General features: G+C 36.9%; 1 protein-coding gene across 3 annotated transcripts in view; it reads right to left on the bottom strand.

Annotated features, from left to right (window-relative positions):
- Window positions 1–203: 203 nt before the first annotated feature.
- The window catches only part of PCMT1 (protein-L-isoaspartate (D-aspartate) O-methyltransferase), a 35,789-nt gene continuing 11,446 nt past the window's right edge, over window positions 204–24,546 (bottom strand). For 2 of the 3 annotated variants that reach the window (XM_075706608.1, XM_075706610.1), the window contains exons 2-8: window positions 23,177–23,281; window positions 21,930–21,961; window positions 20,040–20,144; window positions 16,542–16,662; window positions 11,080–11,165; window positions 9,356–9,525; window positions 204–2,441 (exon numbers count right to left, since the gene is read on the bottom strand). In XM_075706608.1, the coding sequence (XP_075562723.1) occupies window positions 2,429–2,441; window positions 9,356–9,525; window positions 11,080–11,165; window positions 16,542–16,662; window positions 20,040–20,144; window positions 21,930–21,961; window positions 23,177–23,281 (632 nt within the window). In that variant the 3' untranslated portion in view covers window positions 204–2,428. Of the gene's footprint in view, window positions 2,442–9,308; window positions 9,526–11,079; window positions 11,166–16,541; window positions 16,663–20,039; window positions 20,145–21,929; window positions 21,962–23,176; window positions 23,282–24,546 lie in introns of all 3 variants that reach the window. The other variant, XM_075706609.1, reaches the window with a different exon arrangement.

Raw genomic sequence — 24,546 nt, 5'->3', positions numbered from 1 at the left:
AACCCCACTTACATTCCGTATGGTATTACCAGGCCTGATAACTGCTGCAATATGCTGCAATACATTAACTGCAATACATTAATAAGTTCTGGTCATTTAGTAAACCAGTATTTTTATACATGCTTGGTTTCTTTTTGGACATGTGAAGTCCCATGAAGATTAAAAAAAAAACCCCACAAAACAAAACCAGACAGACACCTAGACACAGCTTCCTCTCAATTTATTTGGCAAATTAGCAATTCAGACAGTTCACACAGCATTTATTCAAGCTCTTCAAATCTTCTGCATTTCAACTTGTCCTCCTCTCCAAGAAGTTTTTACTTCAGAACCATTGCTCCATCATGGAGGGGTTTCCATTTTCCAATTCCTAAATGCTACTCCTGGGTAGTCCTTTCTGTCCGAGTACCTTGACTACCACCAACCCCTTCAGTGGAATGGGTGCACTAATCCCAACAGCCTTGGTCCCTGAAGTCTTACACCTCCTGAAGTGGTTCTCCCAAAAAAAAGTTGTCACCGGGTCTCAGCTTTATCACCTCTTCCAAGTTAGGCTAGCTTATTACACTGTGTCCAGAGACAAGAATTTGGATTCCGTTGAGCTCATAGCTTTTGCTTAACTGATTAAATTAGTGAGAAGATGTAAATAAAGATGAACTCAAATTGAATGATACAGTGACCAAAAGGTTGAACATTAGCATGCATCATGTAAGATAGTTCACTTCAACACCGAGAACTAGATTCACAGTTGATTGTGGGTTAGTACAAATTTGTCAGACGCAAGTGGGTTTTTCTGACTTGTATTTTCTAGAATACACGCTATATTAATTCCTTTATAAGATTAATCTTTGTGTATGTGCTCCCAGGCTGCAGTCAGATCAGGAGGTGGTACATTAACTTCCAAACATCTAGAAGGATTAAGTGATACATATCTTTTACACAGGAATAGGATGGGGCTGACCTTCAAAAGGAAGGTTATTTAAAGCATTCCTCTTTCATATTCAGAGGCCTTTGAATTTTAACCTTTATGCTTTCAGGGATTAATCCTATCACAAAATTATTGCTGTTCCACCACAAAAAGTGAAATACATCTTTGCAGTGATCATGATGGGTTGTTTTATACAAGTTATTTTATACTATAATCCTTTTCACCATAAAAAAGAAAATAATGATAACACGCTGTTTAATTCCTGGTTGCTCACATCTGAGCAAGATGACTCAGGACACATTTCCCCCCTTTCCCAAAGCAGCTCACCCTACTGTACTGCTTTGCAATTTGCTGTTGACATTTTACAGTACCAAAACAGAAAACTCAGGGCAGAAAAAAGGTTTATAGCCTTCCAACTACTCTTCTATATGAAACTGAACAACTGTATCTCTATCTGTACTTAGGAGTCCAGAATTCATTATTCCTTCTGCATGTATCATGTTTTCTTTGTACAACAATTAAGAATTCACTTTCTAAAAAGCCAGAATTTTTCCTAGGTGCCCACAGTTAGAAAAATGAGAACATTAATACAGCAAATGGCTTTGCCAAAAGCAGCGTTCTTTCAGAACCAAACTGTTTTTTTTTTTTTTTTAAATAAAGAATCTAGCAATCCATATCTCAGTTCTCTACTACATACTGATCCTAAACTTCCACACAAGCACACAAACCCCCTTTTGCTTTTAACTTTATTTGGCAAAGCAGCACTGCATAAACTGTTCAGTGATTGGGACACAGCTTACATCATATTTATGGAGTTAAAGCTATGTGAGCTATAAAACAAAACAGGATTTCAAGACTCCATTAATTAATTTTAGAAGTAAAGGGAAAACCATGTCTGTTATATCCAACTTGAACAGCAATGTTTGATAAGAGCGGCCACCCACCTCTGATGTCTTGAAGTTTAATATATACAAATGCCTGGTTTTAAGGTAATAAAGCAGCTGATTGTATCTACTACATGCTAGTCTATGACACTATGTCAAAAGCTTAAAAAGGAAGTTCATCTCCTTTTAGTAGCATCTAGCAGACATTGGAACACAGAAAACCTGGTATTACCTACGTAGTGTCTTAAGGTGCACAGAAGCAGTTTTACCAAGGGACACAGGAGCCGAGAGAAGTGAGTGTTCAAGTACCCCCATCAAAATTAGAGTTCACAAGCTATAAGTCTTTATCTGCAGTTTTGCAGAAATTCACTTTGAACAAACGAAAGTAAAATAAAGGCATGTTAAATAAAACAGTGCCCACATAAAACTTTCCACCATTTCTTTATCAGATTTGCCTTGAGCACCTAAAAAAATAAAACAAACACCACGCTTTTCCATGCTGATAACAACAGTATAACGAAGTCCAAAACAAGCTGCAATGCTGTTGGTTTTCAAAAAGCTTTTAGAACTGGAGATGAGCAGTCCACTGTAACACTATGTTTGGGTCAAGATGATGTAGCTTTTACAATTCATCCCTGTAGAAAGAAAACACATGCAGTTATGTTTCTCCTCCCCCTGGAAATCATACTTGAAAAGTTCCAATACTGAATCAGGTTACATTTAAGTACTCGAGCATATCAGCAAAACCTCAGAAGTCTCTTCAAGCATTTAAGAAAAAACAAAACAAAGGCAACAGCAATCCCATATCATCTCATACTATTATGTGATATATTGTGAAATATGGGTCCCTCTATTTTACATTTAATGGATCATTTGCTTTCATGAAGATCCCCTGCACCACACAGCTACCTGTCATCCAAACTGTTGGCTACATACTGGCAAGAAACTGAGCCAACTTACTAGACAGAGTATTGGCAAAAAACATTCTCTGTAGCTGCCAAAAAGGCAAGTTTAGCTTCAGCTGCAGTCTCTCAGGACAGCTAGGAACACAATCTCACATCAACGTCATGCAGTTTGTACCACCTATTTTACGTATTTCACAGAGGAGCTCAATTAGCTCCTGAAGGACGGATGCTAAATCAGGACTAGGTTAGAGAAGGGGTGGGGGCGGGGTGAGGTGTGTGTGCATGTTAAAAGGAGATGCAGGTAGGAGAATGGATGCATCAAGGAGTCTAAATCACTACGAGGAATCTAGAAAATGCAGGCTTTTGTTCCTGCAGGACATTTAAAACACACTGAAACAGGAAACCCATAGAACCCATATTCCAACAGTGAAATTGTCACATATTAGTGACTTGTTTAAACATTTCTAAAGCATTAACTTTAATGCAAAATGTCCATCAAATCTGAAAGCCGTGCACTGTGCCATTATGAACGTTGGCAAATTCAAACAGAAGTGTTCGCTTTTTTCTCCACCCTCAAGGCACAAACGATCTATAAACTCACAACGAGTTTGCTGCAATTTTTCTTTTAGTAGGTGCATCACCCTCATTAGCCAAAGCAAACACTGTCCGAATTAGGAAAAACTTCACTAATGTGATTGCTAGCTCAATACACAATAGTATTTCCAGCTAGCATGCAAACTAACCCACAAAAATACAGTGCTACATGCACACAAGCAAAAGCTTTAAAGTTACAAAGGCATTATCCTTCAGGAATCACATAGCATGGAATGACAGCATGCAAAACATTTTAAAAGCAACTGAAAAGGCTGCTGCAACTAGTGCTTAAATGCCTAGTTTTCTATCTAATGCAGCTGGGATGCAAACCTCATGATTTGTTAGTGATAAATATTTGCATTCTTTGCACTTTGCACTGCCTTCTAATAGTGAGGTACTAATCAGCTTCAGTGCTGCAGTAATTACAGAAAGCAGAAAAAAGTAGAAGGGAGAACACATCTTGGCAGGGGTGAAGAAAAATCTGTTTATAGACAAAGGTTTGGAAGTTCTCCACATTCGCCTATTTCACAGAATGGGTATTTGCTTACTTTAAACAGGTAAAAATAAATTAACATCTGATACTCAGTTTAAAATGCAGTGCCGGTGAGTTTAGGATAAGTTATTCGTTCATCCTTAATGCCTCCAGGAGCTGCAGCATCATCATCAGTTAATACTTACAACTTCAAAAAGCGTATGTAAGCAGGGACTACTGCTATTGCTGGTGTAGTCTCATATGCCTAATTGCTGACGTGATTTTCATCCCAATTCCTACCATATACCCTCATAGCTTTGTAAAAGCCTGGCCTTTCACTGAGACAAGTAATTCTTAATCCTTTAAACCCAAGATCCTCAAGAAATTGTAAGACTAAGAAAACTCCCATATTTACTCTGAAACTATTGGACATAATTTTACCCAGCCACAGATGTTGGCAAGGTTTTTGCATAATGTTCCTAACACACTTAATGTATTGAAGTGTGGGTTTTTTTTTTTTACAAAATGGTATTTGTACTTAGAATTCAAATAAGTGATACTAACATGTCAGTGGTTTAATTGTTGGTATTTTGCATTGCTTTAAGCTATTCCTGACCAAATAATAATGTTCCTGTAAGTTAAGTATATCCTAGATGTCACTTTCAAAATAAAGATTTTTAATATTCTCTTTATTAGAACATTTACCGTATCGGCTTCCCTCAAGAGATTTTTTACTCGCTCTTCACTACTCATTAATCTAACAACAGCATGCCAGCCCAAAACAATCCATGATGTATGTGTTAAAATTATGCAGCATTTATTTTCTACTGTTACGAGAAACTGAGCTTCTACGTGCACTATTGGATTATTTATATTATAAACTTACAGAAAAGTCTTAGATCCAGGTAGGTAACACTTCTCAGCTTTCCACCTAACATGAACAGCTTCCAGACTTAAACACACATTGCAAAACAGCATCAGTTGATCTGAACTTCAGTTGTATGGATCAGAAGCTGCCAAGCTATGAAACCTAACAGGTTTCAACTACTGGTAAAAACCAGGATACTTGCCTATCCTCCCCGTGGTAAAAGCTCTATCCTGCTTCACAGCTTGAAAGGAGACTCAAAAGACAACTGCTATTTCCTTGTTAAAAATATCCTGTTGTCCTCTAGAGCCATAGAAATTAGTAAAGATCTACTAATTAATTTGTATTTTTCTCCCCTTTTCTGGCCATGACTCTTTGTTGTGATTCTTACACATCTCACATAATTTCCCTCCGCCTTCTATACGTACTCCTTCCAATCTGCTTACTAGGTCCTGCTTATTAAGCAATATATGTATTTAGGTTTTAAGTGATCACAATAGTCCTTGTCAGGCCCTTGGAAATCTAGCAAGGGAATCACTCACTATTGTCAATTGAGGCATCAAAGTAACTTTATAAGCTCAAGTTAAAGCAAATTTCAGAAGTCATTAGCTCAAAATTACTATTGTAAAAATAAATTTAAGAAAGTTTGAAAAATTCTGGCTTACTAGTAGGGAAAACATACAGGAATACTCCACATTTCTCATTGAGAGTATCCAACAACAAACTAAGAAACATTTTCAGAAAAATCTAGTAGGTAGCATTACAGGTAAATGTCAGAGTTAATTATGGAAAAAAAAAATTAAAAAAATCACAAATCTTACCAACAATAAGAAATAACGTAAGTTTGGGATACAGGTAAGTCATGAAGTTTTGCAATCTGTCTCCACTTCTTTGGTGGAAGGCATTCAAATTAAATATTTGAATGAGCACTTATAAATTTATCTGAAATCTGTAACCCACTCTTTTTTGATCCACTTCAATTTTCTTGTCATTAAGCAGCATTTGACTTTCCCTTTTTGATACATCATTCATCTATGAAAAATATGCTGTCATTACTGATACTGTATTTCTAATTCATATTAGGCTACACTGAATTGCAGGATCTACTCAGTGTTTCAGCAGCCAATTATTTCTCCCCTTGTAATTTTAAAGGTAATGAAGCAATATTTGGACTTGTAACATTTTAATCTGGAAAGGTGCTGTTATAAAGTATTTATTTGCTATGATCAATCATCAAATTGAGAGAGTAGGTTGAAATGATAAAGAAAAGGAATCTTCTCTGCAACTGATTATTTCAGTTACATCACATGCATTTTTGCATAATAAATTCTAAATTTAACCTAAAACATTTTGTGCATACATTGTTTTTGCCAAAGCAAAATCAAAACTTTAGCCATAATCATTAGTCTGCATAGCCAAAGGAATTCTGGGCAACAATTCCTGCTAATTTCAATTTAAATTAGACAACTAGCTCGTCAGGGGCATTTGAAACACTGAAGAAGAATTTCTAAGCAGAAACATATTAAAATATTTCCTAATAAATACATTTTCCAAAAGGGTGCTTAATCGTGTTGTATGTACAGGTAAGTGGGATACAGTAACAGCTCCCATCTAGTCCCTGCATTTTGTGCTCAGAAAGGGTATATTGTCATTATAATTTTGTATTTTTTCAGCAAATATGAATTTAGCATAACATTTATAAATGACTTCTACTAATGCAATATTTTAAGTTAAAAGGTACCAGAGATAGCGTTCCTGGGTATATTCTACTTCCAAATGTCTCGGGGAGTCACATTTGAGAAGATTCCCACTAATGTTTGGAGCTTAAAGATACTGCTGTAGCTGAACCCAAACTAGAATATTATGGACTAAATTTAAAGAAATCCAACAATATTCACAAAATAAGATTCTTTATTTAGCACCACAACAACAATTTAGCAAAATCCAAGGAGTCTTTTCCTTCCAGCTACTCCAGATTTTCTTTTGCTAGAAGTTCCAGTTTTACTTAATGAAGAACAATGCAAAACTTCTGAAGGTAGGTTCGACCTCAAACACCACTTAGAGATCAAGTCACTGCTTTGTAAAGAGCACCTTGCAGCCTTAGTAAGGAACTCTACTTTCTCCAACATGTGAATGGCTAAGTAAAAATTCAAGTGGCTTCTTTGTTGCCAAATGGAAGGTCTGCTAGCCTAGGAAGATGCTGCTGGCCTATCGATTGTTTTTTGTGAAGGGACACCAATCCTTAACATGATGAAACAGTTACCTGTGTTAGGAATGAAACGGCATAACAATGTAAACTAAGAGAATGACAAGCTAAAGACACCGGATTCTTGAGCTACTCTAAAAGAAAAAAAAAAAAAAAAAGACTGTTCAATGAATTTTAGATTTACAACAACTAGAGTCTCTCATACACCATAGCTCTTTATTACAGAAAGACTTAAAGATGCTCTTTCAGAGAAGCGTCTAATTGATCTCTGCTCACAGGTCTTCAGCAATTTAGGAAAGATAAACTGAAATCTAGGAAGTGCAGAAACAATACCTCTTTCATCTTTGATGCTAGTATAGACAACAAATGCTGATTTATAATTAGGAGTTTCCTTAGCAGCAGCTGGCTGACCATACACTTTGGACTCACCAATAAGGAAAAAAAACAAAGACAGATGTGATGTCCTGTAAGGTCAGCAGTGCACTGGCAGTTATCCTTGAGAAGGGAATGAGAATTTCCTTCAGATCACAAAAAGGACAATTAAAGAAAAAACAACATTAGAAAGAAGTGAGACTTCTGAGATTTCCTTTAACAGAGATTTCCAAGTCTGAACCAAATTTAAATGTACCTAGCAAGAAAAAGACTCTATGCCACTGTAGTGATCAAGGTAACCCTTCAGGCTAAGCACTTACCTTTTCTGACAACACCAATGTATATTCTTAACACTTAAACTACAAATAAATAAATAAAACCAAGAAGTATTTTAGAAAAGAACAGAAATTGGTATGAAAATCTTTGGAAAAGAACCCCACAATACTCATGGCCAAAGGAGGCCCAAAACCAATCTATCACTTCTTCTGGAGCTAGCGGAGAAAACAGAGTACAAAACTGCAAAGAAGAGATGCAAGGACCTTAGAATTCTAGTCCTTAATACACTACACCACCTCCACCAGCAGCAAAGGATAACCACTGTCATTCCAGAAACCCTTCAATAAATGCTATTTATAAGAACACACATTGCTGCTATGAAAAAAACCACAATTGCTACTATAACCAGTCAGGTGGAAACGCAGAAAAATGTGTAAAACCCCTCTGGAAAAAGGAAGGCTTAAGAAGAGTATGTCTCTCTTCTGGAGTAAGCAGAGTATGGACTCCAAACTTGAATAAAGTCCACCACATTTGCCAGAGGAGGAAACCGACCACAAAGCAAGACTTCCAAAGCCTTGCAAGAGGCAGGAAACCCCCAAATACCACGCTGAGTGAATACTGGCAATATTTGAGGACAAAGTATTAATTTGCATAACAAATACAAACCATGTGAATAGCAAACATGCTTCACAAGCTTTGAACTAAGCAGTAACTTATTAAAGTTGTTCTAAGAGTAATTTGTACATGGTGGCGATACAGTAGTCCAAGAAACACTGAAATGAGGTTTTAGTAAGCAGCAGTAATGCAAACTGTTTTATTTGTACTTTCTACGGACATTTTGCTAACTTAAACTGTAACTATTCATGTATCTAAATCACAAGCTATAACTCCAGAATATCAAAGGAAAAACCGTAAAAAAAACCCCAAAACCCAAACCCCTAGATTTAGGAGTTATAAAGCTCAAAAGTTGTTTTCAGAACTCAGTAGGCATCTATGCACTTCATTAACACAGATAATACATTCACAAGCATTTTCTGCCAGAAAGCAAAAGAGGACTGCTGCTTTGTTCATCCACATACTAATGCCTAGCATGGTTTAAGCTGAAAGCTGTGTTACATCTATGTTACCAGCCATTCAATTCAGCAAATTGGAAGGTTTACTACCTCTAGAAAGGCCTTTAGAGTCTGCGTGTTGGCAAATACAAATATGTCCCCATCAGAGACAGATGACAGACTTTTAATAACATGCCTGAGAAAATTTGCTGAACACTACTCAACTACATTTCTACTTTAGGGAAGAAAGGATTACCTTCTCCACTTTCTGCTACTTGGATGCTGAGGGAAAAGTGCTCACAAGATTATCTATATTTCCTACACAGGATTTTATAAAGGTTTTTCTTCATTTGTGACATTTCAGAAAAATAAAAGATGAACACCCAATTACCACTAACTTACAGGACAAAACAGTATTTATTCTTAAGTCGTATTTTACACTTTACCCTAATTACTGGGCAAGCTGGTTATAAAAAAAATTAATTAGAAGGGAAGTTTAAGTTTAGAAAATACTGTGTTCCAAACAACAAATAAGAAACTTCAACACAAAGACTAAAGAAAATGTGTCTGAAAGAGACAAAGTGCAACCCATGCAATATTTTTCTTCTGCTTTTAAATTAACTCAAACTTAGCATAACCTCCTTTGGGTGACGTAGTAATGCAGATTGAGTCACTTTTCATGGTATGGAGGAGCAGAAAGCAATGACAGCAGCAAAGGCAGGCCTTGCAGTCTATCTGCTTAAAATTCACACCCTTTCACCTTGCATGTGTGTGGAAGAAGTAAGTGGAACAGAAAATCACTTCCACCTGGACCACTGCTTCTCTTTATCTGTTAAAGGCACATATATCACTCCCATCAGAGGCTTCATTTTGACACTGCCATCTTCTAGTTTGTCATACTGTTCGAGCATCTGGTTTCCCCCTGCAGGACCAACTGGTAATATCAATCTTCCGCCAGGTTTTAACTGATCTATAAGCTAGAACACAACACAGAAATTAGAATGTAACCAGCCACTTCAGAGAAGCTGGATCCAAAGTTTGTTACATTTGATTAATAGCTTTGCCACAATTTATCTATCCACTATTACGCAGTAGATAACTACTTCAATTAGGAAAAATAAAAAAATGCACTGAGAATGAGAGTATCACAACAACATGGTACAACAACTGGTATTACAGAAACATTCACAATAATTTCATATCATTCCAAAAGATGGGAAAATAGTAATTGGATTAACTGGGTTGGTTGCAGTTTTAGTTTATACAGAAGAGGGGAAACTTTTTTACAGTAGATTCAATCTTTTTCAACTACCAGTTTTAACTGTTTGATACTTACTGTGTATCAGTACAGGCCCACTGTCTAACATTTTTGGGGTAACTGTTCTCCCATAAAGCCCTCAGAATAAGATTTGAGATTTGTGACTTTTTAAAATTTATCTTCCTGGAAAAAATTTAAGTTATCTACAATACACCCACTACCCAACAGCTCCTCTTTCATTCTGTGAATGGAACAGCTTTTTATGAAACCAGTCTAAAAATCTATGAACATGAGTAAGATAAGTGACAAGTAACCGAGTACGTGAGAGAAATGCTTGGATTTTTTTTTTGCTTTCAAGGAGGCAGCTAATCACAGTAGTCTTAAGGAAAATTCAGTACTTCCCAGGTGCCATGAAAAAAAATCTTAATCCCTGTTACTAACAGAAGTTATAATTAAGAACTGCTTCATTCACTAACAAGCTTTAAATTACCTTTTTAATTGTCATCTGTCAACACTTTACTGGGAACCCCCCCACTCACACCCACCCCAAAATAAAACAAAAAAAAAAAACCCAAACCAACAGCCAATGCCTGGAAATGTCTAACCTGTCTACAGCCCCTCAAATCTCCAGTCCTTCACTCTCTCTCATTAGAATTCAGATTTAAAAAAACTTAACTGGTATCTAGCATATCAAAATCATGCTATATATTCCCATTCACCTGACGAAAGGAAAAAGAAAAAAAAATCTTATCTGCAAGAATGGACTTCACGTATGCATGAAGTATGCATGCACTACACTAAAGCCCCTAGTTACTCTTCAGCTTCTCTAGTAAGAGCTGCCCCATATCCACTCTGAAAGCTACAAATGCATGGCATTGTCTGTAGTTCCAGCTGAGCATGTTACTTTCCAACAGGCTCAATGCCCTGGAACCTGGGAAACAAATACTTAAATTTTGTAATTCAATTTTTGATAAAACCAAATTAATTATTAAATAAAATGCTCCAGTTCATTGTTGTAATAGAGGGTTGTGCACAAGTCATTTTAAAGTGTGTTTATTTAGAGCAGAGTTATTAGAACATACAGTTTTTGCAAACCAACAGGAAGCCAATTTATAACAGAAACAAAAAAAACCACACCATACAGTAATACCACCCTACCCACTGAAACTCCCAGCAGTGCAAGTCTACCAAGTATTTTACATATATATGTATGTAAAATGTTCTTTACAGCTAAGAGATTACTGAATCACACATATAAAACATAAAGGCTTACTGCTTGGGGCACAACTGGTGCCGCAGCTCCTACGTGAATCGCATCATAGGGAGCTTCTTCTGCATATCCCATTCTTCCATCTCCCACTGCAAGAAAAGACTTTTTTTAACGTTTTCAAAAGGAGTGGAGAAAACAACTGATCTGCCATGTCTATAGGTAGATAAAAGGCTATGTTCAGATTTGAACTAAAATTCTGCTGAGCAGTAATAAAACATGATGAAGTCTGTTTAAAAATATTAACACAATTGTAAAATAGATGCAACAAAACACCCTCATACATACATATACATACTTATAAAAGATATGAAATATTACTGAAGCACCTGAGATAAGAAAGCATGGATTTATAATGAAATTCTTGGAGACACGTGGTCCACCCAGAAAAGATACTTAAGTATTTATGTGCCCTACCATTCCAATGCAGGTGACTTTTCCCCTCTTTTACCCTCTTAGAACATACACTTTGCTTTGCCTTGCCTTCATGCACACCATTCCTAAATATAATGCAAATCATAAGCCTAAAGCGTCAAATCTCAGAAGCACATAGCAGAAGACTCCAAAGGTAAGGAAGAGACAAAGCAAGTATTCACATCAACTATACACCTACAACTGCACCACCAGTTGGAATGAAAGTCCACACCTACATTCACCCATTAATGCAGTACCACACCAATCACCACGCACACCCCTTTGCCAGCAGATGGGTCTCACTATCCCCCCTGCAGACAACTGCTGGACTAACACAGATACCCAGGTCAGACCTGTGGCTAAAGCTCCAGGTGGCTGCTTCAAAGATGTTAGGAATAATTAAGTTATTCAGAGGGCTACTGATGCAGCTTCAGCTTTGGTGGAGAACTCATGGAGAAGCACCCTATCACAGATGTCTCATACCATCCCAGTTATGCAGCTGAAAGGGGAATAGATTGGGTTTTTTAAGCCACTGAAATGTAGCAAACTAAACTAGACCCTGAGTTAAGTTTCGAAAGATGATGATGTGAATGTGGTATCCACAGTATTTACAGGAAACCAATGGGAAATTCAGAGCAAGTCAGGCAAGCTCTCTCTGGAGTTATTTAGGAGCAAAAGAAGTAAATGAGGCTAAACCATCCATAAATTCAGTCAGGAAGTGCAGAAGTCCCAGTACTCAGTCAAGAAGAAAAAGAAAGAAGGCTAATGAACACAGTCCTCTGCTCAGCACAAGTAATTGTTTGGGGTTTCCTGTCTTCAGACTGAGCTTCGACTTCTGTGCAATCACCATTGTCACAGGTTAATTAAAAGGCTGAATGAGTCAAAAGAAGTTCTAAGCCCCTGCCAGAGGATGAAAATTTGTCAACTTTTTGCCTTCCAACAACTCACAAGCCAGGAAAAATACATGGTGGCCATACCAGGTTTCATTTTGACCTCGGTGATAGGGAGGGCCACCTAGGCAGTAACAACACACTTAAGTATCCAAGAGTGTACAGGAAGATCTGGACAGCTCCTTGAAACGATTAAGATTGGGGAGTTTGTAATCTTTCATATTAGGTCCTGAAACAAGACCCTGCAAGGACCTTCTACACTGAAAGCTTAAGGACTGTAAGAAGAAAGCATGCTTCCCCTGTAGCTGAGAAGCCCCTTAAAGCTCAGTGACTTATTTTCTCATATCATCAATTCTGACCAGCTCAAGCTCCAACCAAGGGCCACAGGCAGAAGCTGCCAAGCAAGAACTACCAATGCTTCAAGAGAACTCATGCCTATCGATCACCAATTCCACTGTCGGCTTTTATTAGTGTTGCCAGTAATGAAGATAAAAGTTCCAGTATTTCCAGGGCTTAATCTCCGACTCTGCCAAAGTGGGTTCCACTGGAACAACCACTTCAATGCAGTCAAGTACATAATTTGTATTTGCTTAGTAGCACTGTACACCTCCTCTAAAGAGGAAGCAGTAATGTGTTACTGTATGAAGCTGGTTGTCTTGGTTTCGGCTGGGATAGTTAATTTTCTTCCTAGTAGCTGGCATAGTGCTGTGTTTTGGATTTAGGATGAGAAGAATGTTGATAACACACTGATGTTTTAGTTGTTGCTAAGTACTGCTTATGCTAGTCAAGGACTTTTCAGCTTCCCATGCTCTGCCAGGTACACAAGAAGCTGGGAGGGGGCACAGCCAGGACAGCTGACCCAGACTGCCCAAAGGGCTATTCCATACCATATGACATCATGCTCAGTATATAAACTGCGGGGTGGTGGCCGGGGAGCAGCGATCGCTGCTCGGGAACTGTCTGGGTATCGGTCAGCAGGTGGTGAGCAATTGCATTGCGCATCACTTGCTTTGTATATTATTATCATAATTATTACACTGTTATTATTATCACTACTATCTTACTTTATTTCAATTATTAAACTGTTCTTATCTCAACCCAGGAGTGTTTCTCACTCTTACTCCTCCGATTCTCTCCCCCATCCCATCGGGGTAGGGGGAGTGAGCGAGCAGCTGCATGGTGCTCAGTTGCTGGCTGGGGCTAAACCACCACACCGGTGTTCCACCAGGGAAGGCAAGGAAGAAAGACTTCTTTAGCTCAATCATATGGACACTGCTTTGAATTATGTTAGTTACACAGGGAGACAAACTCTCAACTCCCTAAGATGCAGCAGTAGGCATTAGAAACAGCGATCTCCTGTACTGCTGGCAAAAGAAGACGAGATTTCTAAGTTAAAGAAACAGCTGTGAAAGAAACGGCTGTCTTCTGAAGAACGCATGTATTCCAAGACTTAAACGCACCTTGTGTGCTGTCCAGAAGTCTGAATGCAACTTCTGCACATCTTATCACTTCACTGACAGTGGTAAAAAGGACCCAAAACATCTAAACCCTTTGCTCTTAGAATCAATATTTCAAACGAAAGCTACCATCTTCAGAACCAGCACACACACATAAAACTTCATGCTCCTTTATATGCATGAAGCACAGCGTGGCTGTTCCCTTTTAACATCCACAAAAATTCTCCTGGCTACAGCAGTCAGGTATATATCCACCCACAATGAGAACACACTTTTAGATGTCCAGAAGATTAACTTTTTTTTTTTTAAAACAAAACTTTTTAAAAAAACTTTTTTTAAAAAAAAGTTAAGTCAGCATTCATATACTCAATGTGATACAAATTATTGCATTATTCAATGTCTAAGGGGAAAGAGCAGCCCAAATTTTGAGCTTGTGCTTACATCCTGAGTATCACCACCAATCCTACCAAGATGTCTAGTTACATGCAGCCTGTTAATGAAGTAATCACAGTGGTGGGTGGCGATGAGCGGGCAAGTAGTGTCAGAACTTTCTGAAATAAAAGGGTTTTGTAGCTTGTTTTTCAACCTAGCCCCGATCTCCTGATCATGGTACTCAAGCCTTCAGTGTCTCTATGCCGACCTGTTTCACACAGAGCTGTAGCATGAGCACAGAAACAGAAGAAAACTACTTCACTGTGGTTAGAATACCCTCATCCCCTCTGGCTATGTCTGCATCAGCAAACAGTGCAGTACAATAGAAGCAGACCTGTACAGCAGAACAGTTTTTGCTGAGAACCTGATGTCCATGCAACATATGCATTTCAGAATGATCACTCTGGTCTAGTTCTAGTCTTATTGGCTTAATATCCGTTAACACATGAAGCATATTTGGTTGCTTCTCAGAGCACATAATCCAGTCTAGCTTCGTTCAGAAGAAATCAAAGTTTGTGCTCTCCAGGAGTACTCTCATGCGAGCCAAAGTGTGGTAAGTGGAAGCAGTTGAGAGATTCACCTCAAAGGCAGCCTCCTGATTTTAAGAAAAAACAAAACAAAAACCAAACCACACCAAAAAACCCACCAAAACAAAAAACCAAACCCCACTAACTAATATAGATATACCCTAAGTATACCTATTCATGAGTTCTCGGTGCAGTTATATTACTGAGACACCCCAAAATAATGTTGATGCTTCTGAAATGCAGTTATGGCATATCTGAGGTGTGACAAAGCAATGGAGAATGTTAGAAGCACACTTGTCAAAAGCCAGCAACTGACTTACCTTGTCTTAGTTCATACAGTTCCTATCACCAATCAACCCTGGGTTTTCAGGGTTTTTTTGTTTGTGTGTATGGGGGGTGGGGTATGGTTGGGTTATTTTTGTTTGTTTTAAAAAACAGCTCTGTCTGGATTTTAGCTCCACATCAAAAAGCTCCCAGGAATCCAGCACAGTTGAATCATTCTTCTTCTCCCCCTAATTTGCATGCAAAGTGCTCCTTGTCCATCTGTTTTTGGTTTGGTTTTTTTTTTTTTTTTTTTTTTTAAATGTACCTCACAACAGAACTATTCAGCAATCTCTTAGTCATCCTGCTACACGGTCAAACACAATATAGATTATTTGAAAGTTTGTTTCAGGTACAACCAGAAGCATAAGTCCAAATTGCTCTTGTACAGCAACAATGGAAATTATTCCCCCATTTGCCCTTTCCAGCCCCAACAGTCTCAGTATAACTTCTTTTCCAAGAGAGTTTACAGCATAAGTGTTCTCAGTGAGGGACACTGCATTTTATACACATGTACAAGTACTTGTGTTGATTAGCTTATTTAAAAACGATTTAGAAAAGTCCCTCATTGAAAAAAAAAAAAAAGAGACCGAGAATCAAAATTATAATTAAGAGCCAAACATCACATAATAATAATTTTTTCAAGCGCTCTTGTAAGAAGCCTCAAAATAATCCAGACCTTCAACTTCTTTTTAAACTTAATGAACAGAATGATCATGAAGGGAATGCCTTCCTCCTGCCAACTTTGCATCTTCTAACTCTGCCCCCCCCCCCCCAAAACCCCAAACACCCCCATCTTTTTCTTTTTAGTCAAACAATTTAAGACAATTCACTGTCCTTGTATAATTTTAGCATTATTTCCTCTCAGTAATTCTGACTGAATTATAGTAGTTTGGTGTCAATTAATCACTTCCCTAACATACAAATACCATTAATTTTAAAACGAAGTGAAATAAACTTCAGTGATGCATACTGCTAATCTAGTACTTTTTCCACTCAACTCTTTGCGTGCAGCTTTCTCAATTACTGTATCAGAAGTATGAAGGCTTTGTTAAAGTTTAGATGACAGTATGTTTATTCAAGAAAAATTGTGCATTCAAACCCTATTTTCAATAGCAAATTTAACATGGCAGATCTTCAGCATGTAAAGTATTTTCTCCAGAAAACACTTCCCTGTTAAGCTTCTCTAATAGAACGATTACATATTCTTTAAGATTACCAGAAGTCATATTCTCAAAACTGTACAAATATGATATTTTTCAAAGGCCTAAAGACGACTTGGATTTTTAAGTTTTCATTTGGGTCTTCTTCCTTTGGTTTAACTTCTTAAATTAAAATTTTTAAATCACATCCAATTCCAGTCAGTTTCAACCAGCTGCTAGAAAGAATATCAGATTAATTAGTAAGTATATCAGTCTGATGCTCACCAATCAGTTTCACTCTTCCTGAAGACAGCAATGTGGGATCATCTTTTTTGACATTATTTATTGAGTCATCTACTAGTTCTTTGATATGATCAATTCCTACAACTTGTCCTTTGGGACCAACCTGGAATAAAAATATACAGTTGAATAATTTCTGCTAGTTTTGATTTATTTATAGACTATTTCTAACTGCTGAGCCCATTTCTCTAAAATAAAAACAAAACCAGTAAAGTGGTAGTATATTTTCCCAATGTTGTTAAAACTACTGCTTAGAATGACACATTCTCACTGCTAGAAGCAACTGGTAATCAAAGTTTGTTGGTACAGTATTATAAATGCTTGCTATAGTCATCTTTGAGATGTGATTCAATTAAGTTATACTATTAGTGGACATTTCTTCTCTGAATTTTTAGAAGTTAAATTTGATCATGAGTGTTTGCATTACCTGCAATAGAGAGTAACAACTTCAAGGACAAAGACTATAAACTTACTTAAAGATTAAGGTTTGTCTAGAGAAGACCTGACTTCAAGGAAAACAGTGAGTCATGCATTTTGTTCTAAGTTATCTCAAGAGTCCTGTTCTTTCAGAAGCAAATGCAGCAATTAACAGTCAGGCACAAACTACCTTCCACCTACCCTTGCATACAGGAAGCTACTTTCAGATCTACAGCTCTCTTCCACAGGAAGAGTGGAACTTTGAGAGCTCATCAGTCACAAAAGGTCAAAAGAGATCTGTGTATTCTGAGGGGAAAAAAGGCCTAATAACAAAAACTTCTCCATTACAGGTATTTTTTCTGGAATTGTGTCTTTATTCCAGAAAAATTATTCCAATTTCGGAGAGAGAAGAAGAATCCAAATCTTAAAATCTGACCATTTTTAACAGGACCCAGCTCAAGGAACACAATGGCAGAGTATGTCCTAGCAGCCCGTGTTGTCATACAACTTTGTCTTTGAACACACTTGAATGCATTGGTTATGTTTCTGTATCTTACATTTTAATGTTGCTAAGACATGGAAAATTAATCACTGATTATCAATATCATGGGGATTGTTTTTTTTTATTATGGACAAGTCCTATGTTAAAAACATCCAAAGAGCAGTGTTATCTCTTCTTTTTCAAGTGGAAGACCACCAGCCTAGCCTCTGACGCAGAGCAAGACACATGGCAAGTTTTTGCTATGACAGGTTGCTATTTGGAGGAATGCCTGGCAGTTGGTTGTACCAGAAGGTGGCAAAAGATCCAGTGTAGTCCAACAGAGGGTAACATCACAGAAATTAAAATTTAGCAAAATGGTCACATCATGAAATAGCCTGATATAAAGTAAAAGAACCTCCTGCTGCATGTCACAGTCCATTATGCTATTTCTGAGTCCTCATCAATTACCTCTATCTATTACCCTGGAACTCTGAAGTGTGTGCAATCAAGACAACAGCAAAATGGCACAATTTTGGAGGATCTCCGTGGTCTGTTTGGAATAAAAGTATACTCCACTTTTTATAGTTCTAGTACTTATAGGATGAAACCTAGAATTGAATTTGCCAGCAACCTTTAAAAGTGAATAAACTTAAATAAGTTTGTATGCTATGTAGGTAACTTTATCACAGCAGTTTAACATGAAAACCCAAACAAAAATCGTAAGATGCTTTACTAGTCTAAGTAAACATAAAGCTTTCCTAGAAGTACCACAAATTAGATTATCATCATAGGAGTAAAGCTGTCACAACATCAATGTGCACTCAGTACACATTGGTACTAGGGCCACAAATGCGAGCTATTCATTCTAGATCTCAAGTAGACTGAGAAGCAACATCCACATGACCCCACTTGAATTTTGATAGCAAAACGTTTTACTATCATTCCCTATAATACAGTTCTTCCAAGCTTTTGTTACTGTTAGAAAGAACTTTACAGAGAAAGAAAGGCAGAGCAGTACATACTGTCTTATCCACATTCATTCAAGTGGATGAAGCAAGGTCCATATTGCACAGTAATATTGCTATCAAACAGAACAAAAGCATTTATCTAATATTTCACAAAACACGTCTGTAAGGCATTCCACAGCATACCACCAAGGAGGATTCAGAAGAGGAACATGACATTTATATAGCAATAAAAAGACTGTGTGATTAACTTCAGCAAATTTGAAAAGAGATTTCCTTTCTGTGGTAATTCTGACTTCTCTCTGGACATTTTCAGCTATTCTTATGTAGCTGTTTCAAAAGAAAAAAGTGCACTACCACATCTTACCACATCTTATCTAAAATGGCTATTCATCTATGCATTTGTAACTTTAGTGAGAAATACACTTAACTTTGACAAAAGTTTTAACACTTGTAGGTTTGGCTTTCCCACGCATGCTACTAACACTTGATTATTGACTACAAAGTTAGACCAAAACTAATAGGTAGAAAGTTGAATAAGTGACATTTAAGACTTCCTCTAAACTGCAGTTTGGTTAACTTATTTCAACTACTTTTTTTTAAAAATATGACAGCTAGCACATAAAAAAACTAAATACTTTTGCTAGTGCATTGCCCAGTCCTAAACATTCTTATCTAATTCTTAACACAGGAAACCAGAATTGATTGCAGACTCAACAGATCAGTGCTTGAAAACAGAAAGCTAAGTAGCAAAAACACCCATATGAGAATTTATCATATGCATCACCATATTCCAAATTAATTTCTCACAAAGACAAAAAAAACCCCAAACCCCACTTATTAGCATTTTAATTAAGGTCTCTGCTAGTTATAAAGCAATGATAAAGTCCTGGAATGGAGAAGGAAGAACTGATTATATTCTACTACATAAATTAGTCTAACAGTACTGTAGTTACAGCCATCATAAAACAAACTTCTTCATCTTTTTTTCCTGATGCAAGATAGGGTGGAACCAGAGAGAATTCCTTACATGCAGGTTGAACAATCCAGAGATTCCATTACTTAAAAAAGATGTAAAAAGAATATAAATTAATATCTAACTTAGAAAAGATTAAATGGATACTTATACTGATGCTCACGCAATATAGTAACAAGAAAAAAGAAATTAAATTCAAAGATAATTTATATACATGCAATATATTTTCCTATGTAAATAGGATTCTTTCAGGTCTCACTAAGCTCTCATCACTGCAGGAAGACATGACAATTGACCACAACGAGAACATTCATAGCCACACAAGATATTGCAAAGATTGGGCTGGACAAGACAAACATCTCCTTCCTTCAAGCTATAAAGCAACCACTAAAATGTAATCAAGAAAAAAAAACTTCCTCTCTAGGCAGTTTCTTCACCACAGCATGATTTACTGGACCCTTTAACTCAACCATCTAGTCTCAGCTAGAGTAAGAAATGGGTACTAATCACACCCAGGAGAGGAAATTATTTTCTGTATAATCTACATCAGCCCACTGTATGAAAGATGCTTTTTCCTTCCCCTTTAATTCAGACTTATGCTGCAGTTCAAGCAGTTCTGATGGTCAAGTGATTAAATATCTCACCATTCGCGAAAAGCATGCTGTAAGGATTCCACTTCCAGATCCTACATCAAGTGCTTTGGCTCCTTCATGTAACTGATCAGACAGAAGTTCAAGAGCATATGCATGCTATGAGAAGACGACAGAAACAGAAAATTTCAAAATATTTTAAGTGTCTATTTCACCCAATATACGTTCATTTCTTCAGTGATTTTGGGCAACGCACTGAGGATTTGTGTAAAGAAATTTCAGAATTATTTTCTATTACAAAAAAAGGTGGGGGGGGCAGTTAACTACATGATATAACCATTGCTATTTCATTGACTTCAACAAATTGTGTGTGTGTGTGTATATTTATATTTTTTTAGTATATATAGATATAAACTCATCTGACCATTCAAGCTTCTAGCACACACTCAATTTAGATACAGTTACTGGGAGACACACCTTTAATCGATTTAATTCTCTTCAGGTCTGGTGGTTCTTACTGTTCCAGCAGTATATGGCCCATAAAGAATTTGGCTTATCATTATGTTATATACACTGGAATATGCTGGGACAGAGGCTAGTTAGGAAGAAGGCAGCTTTGGAGCATCAGGGAAAATGGCTATTAAAACTACCTCTCGTATTACCTGCTCACTTGCTGAATGAAAGAGTAGGAAAAAGAGATTGTCTTTAACAAAGGCAGACAGCCAGGCTCATACATGAAATGTAGTAGTCTACAGACACACTTCATGAGCAGTTTTGCTTTCCTATGTGGTGGACCAGTACACAAACTAAGCTTAGATCACACACTAAAAAAACCCAGTTTGTTCCTTAATGTTTCAGAGAGAGCCATTACCACACTCTTATGGCTTAATTCATCACACCCGGAAAACAGAAGTAATCAGAACATTTATTGTTAGAACATTTATTGTTAACATTTGCTTAGAGGATACATTCCCTTTTTGCTCTAGCACTTCATATACTACTAGTGCTAAACATAGGATAATTCAAGGATAACAGGCGAGTTAAAATTTTGAAAACATAATCGATACTTATTTTCTCACTCAGCCACAGTACTACTTTCTCTGTCTTTCCTTGAACAAAATCGTTACTATTTCTATACAAAATTCCTGATTTTTTTTATATTGATAGGTAAATTCTAAACCAACTAGGGAGTTTTTAGCCAAGAGGAGCAAACTTGCTATGTTTTGACACTTTCCAAACATTGCAAGGACAAAAAAATACACATGCTTCTATTCATCCTTCATCTCAAATAAAGAAACACAGAAAAATTATGTCTGTGCTAGATTTATATACTGAAACCCCCTCTTAATGCTCAGTCATGAATGCCCTGGTCTCAAACCACTTGGCAAAAAACCTGCATCTCAGTACAATATTTTTTTTTTTTCCCCCTGCCCAAAGAATTAAAGGCATTACAGCAATACCACACCATAGAAATCACTGTTATCCACTCCTGAATTCTTGTAATTCAGAGTAATTCTTGTAAAGTCAGAGTAATTTAGGTTGGAAGGGACCTCTGGAAGTCCTGTGGTCCAACCCTCTTTCAACAAAGGGGCAATTTAAATTGGCTGCTTAGAGCCCTGTCCAGTCAGCTTCTTTGTGTATCAAAGAACAGAATTTCCACAGTCTGCAAAACCTGTTCCAGTGCTTAACCACCCTCAATGTGATTTTTTCTTTTCACCCTAGAAACTAATCAGAATTTCCCATGTTGCATTTTTTTTTGTCCACTACCCCTCATCCTATCACTGTGCCTCTCCAAGAAAAGTCTGGCTCAATCTTCTCTGTGCCCTCCTACTAAGCAGTTCACAACAGCATCACTGCAATCAACTGTTCGTTAAATATGTTATTTCAGAAGCATCTGGATGTTTATAAAATCACCTATACTAATCACATAAGTTTAAAGCTTACCATATGTGGAGCACTGATTGTTGCTTGGAAACCTGTAAAACAAGAGAATGGAAGAACATGTTGATCCTTGTTCAGATGGCAACCTTATGATATTTGTTGTCTTGACTGTCAAATGCAACATCTCAATTGTCACCCTCATTCAGGGCACTACCCCTGCCCCCCCGCCCCCAATGGCTACATAGGTACTCTACTTCAGAAGTGAGTTAAGGTACATCATCTGAAAGCTGTGCAGTCGAATCTGGACAGGAAAAAAAAAAAGGTTCTATCCTTGATCTCAGTTACAATCTCCATTTTGTCACTATATTGCCTTAGCTCGATCAAGCATATTGAAATCAGAAGAGTAATGTCTCCCAGAAAAACGTAACGCCTTTTTCACTCAGTCCTTATGTAAAAACCTGGATTTGTTAGTTTGAGTTTGATGTGGTGGGAAGCATGGAACTTCTGGAGACAATAACTTCATCTATTTTGCAAACAGCACACACCTATGAGAAAACACGGAGGAACACTCACCTGTATTTGTTTCTGTGGAGATACATAATCTTTTGAGCATGTATTTTAGAAGGTTTTTGAACTTTCCTATACAACTAATAAAACCACAAAACAATTCATAATTCTCACCACCCACTATTAAAGAAAAAAATCCAAGAGTTTTCCTATACAAATAATAAAATCCCATTACAATTCATAGTTCTCACCACCCACAATGGGGGTGTGTCAAGAAAAAAAGAAAGAAATTAGTACATTCACGTAATTCATTCTCCTGCCTTGGAAAGATAAAATTGGGATCTGGATGGGAAACAACTGTCCTCAACAATTGTCCTATCAGTAGATCTTCCCATTCAAAGCCTATTTTCATATTAAAAAGATCTCATGTAAAGGTTTAAGAAACTCCACATTGATCTCAACTGAGTCATTTCTGTAAAGAGAGAGAGACTGTTTCTGACAAACCGGGTACAAATAATTTTTAGGTATTTAAACATCAGCTGCACCATGAATTGCTGTGGTTTAAAAAATAAATACATATTTACACGTATTAATATTGACTAAAGAACATCTATCTGCTTTATGTATGCCAATTGCATTCCATAACAAATTGAAACTTAGTTAAAAGGTATTGAGTAAACTGATGAAGAACTAAACAAGCTTCCAAATTTAAAAAAGTATGTTTGCATTCTTAACATATATATGACAAAGGCACAGTTATGCAAATTAGAACAATTTCAATCATTTTTACAAGATACTCTTACCTATAGACTGCGGAGAATCCATATAAGGGTTGTATTTTGCATAGTGGCAACGGTCTGTAGCCAGCATTACTTCAAATACCTTGTCTGATTTGATTATTCCATTTTCTATAAACAAATAAATAAATAAAATTGGAGGCATTGTTTCTCTTCTGCAATGCAAAAGCATGTGAAATACATGACTATATTCCTAATACTGTGAGAAATCATGCTACCTTACCCTCTCTAATACTCTAACCCTCATCATACTAGAATTTAAGCTGTCATAGATCAAACAATGCTTAAGCCAGTGAACTTTGAACAAGACTTTCCCAGCAGTTACAGATGCTCTTCTGAAACAGTGAAGACCATTTGCAAAGATCTATTCCCTAGAAAAACTCAAATTCATGCACACCTTTGATATTCCTGAAAACATAGTCAGTAAGAAACTGGTATTACTCTACATACCAAACAAGATATGCTTCATATTTCTAAGAAGATCTAAGTGAGTAGTTATTGAAAAATATACAAAAGCAGGTTAGAAATGGGAAGCTGCAGCATCCTTGCTCAGTATTTTATTTTCAAGATCTGTTTCTCCTTTTTCTTTACAAAAGGATCTTCTTCTTTTGCCAACAAACTCCTACAGAATCAGCATTCTTATGCTGGGGCAGACTGAGGCCAAAGAGTTTTTATATGAAAACACTTTGAATCTTTGTTCACTTTTCAAAATAAAATGTAAATGCCCATGCATGTAAAAAGTCAGAAGCACTGTGCAGTTCAGCCATTTTTCTTGCAATTTTATTGAAGGTTTCTTTTAACATTGATAATTCTTTTTTTAAAGTTCTGAAGAAACATTTATGAGTAACAAAACTTTAGAAAACAAATGGAAGAAATTAATCACTTGCATTAAAAGACACAGTATAAACCACAAATAACTGAAATTTCAACAATGGATTGCTTCATTGAACTACTTATTTTAAACAAGGAAGATTTATTTGGAAAATTATACTTGAAAGGAAAAAAAAATAGGTAATTTGAATACCTTTAAAATCTAACCCAAAATGCAATAACATAAAAATCAGATTAAGAAGCTTTTGTAGGATTGTCCTAACTGAAGTTGCATCAGTGGGTTTTTTTGTTTGGGGTCTTTTTTTTTTTTTTTGGTTGGTTGGGTGTTGGTGGGTTTTGGTTTTTTTGTTTGTTTGTTAAGTACTACCAACACTAACACACCTGTGCCCAGGCCTGAGCTAACTTCTGCAGAGGCTTCTCTGACTGCTTACAGTGTGCTCCCAACTACCCTTATCAATCAGGGGATTTGCTTTTGTTTTTTCTTATCTACTACCTGTGTCCAGAATTTAGTTATCCTATATAACAGAGGCTTGCATTCAGACAGC

Source organism: Pelecanus crispus, chromosome 3, assembly GCF_030463565.1.
Source record: "Pelecanus crispus isolate bPelCri1 chromosome 3, bPelCri1.pri, whole genome shotgun sequence".
Classification (NCBI taxonomy): Eukaryota; Metazoa; Chordata; class Aves; order Pelecaniformes; family Pelecanidae; genus Pelecanus; species Pelecanus crispus.
The sequence above is the reverse complement of the archived record's forward strand: the minus strand, read 5'-3'. Positions and strand labels throughout refer to the sequence as shown.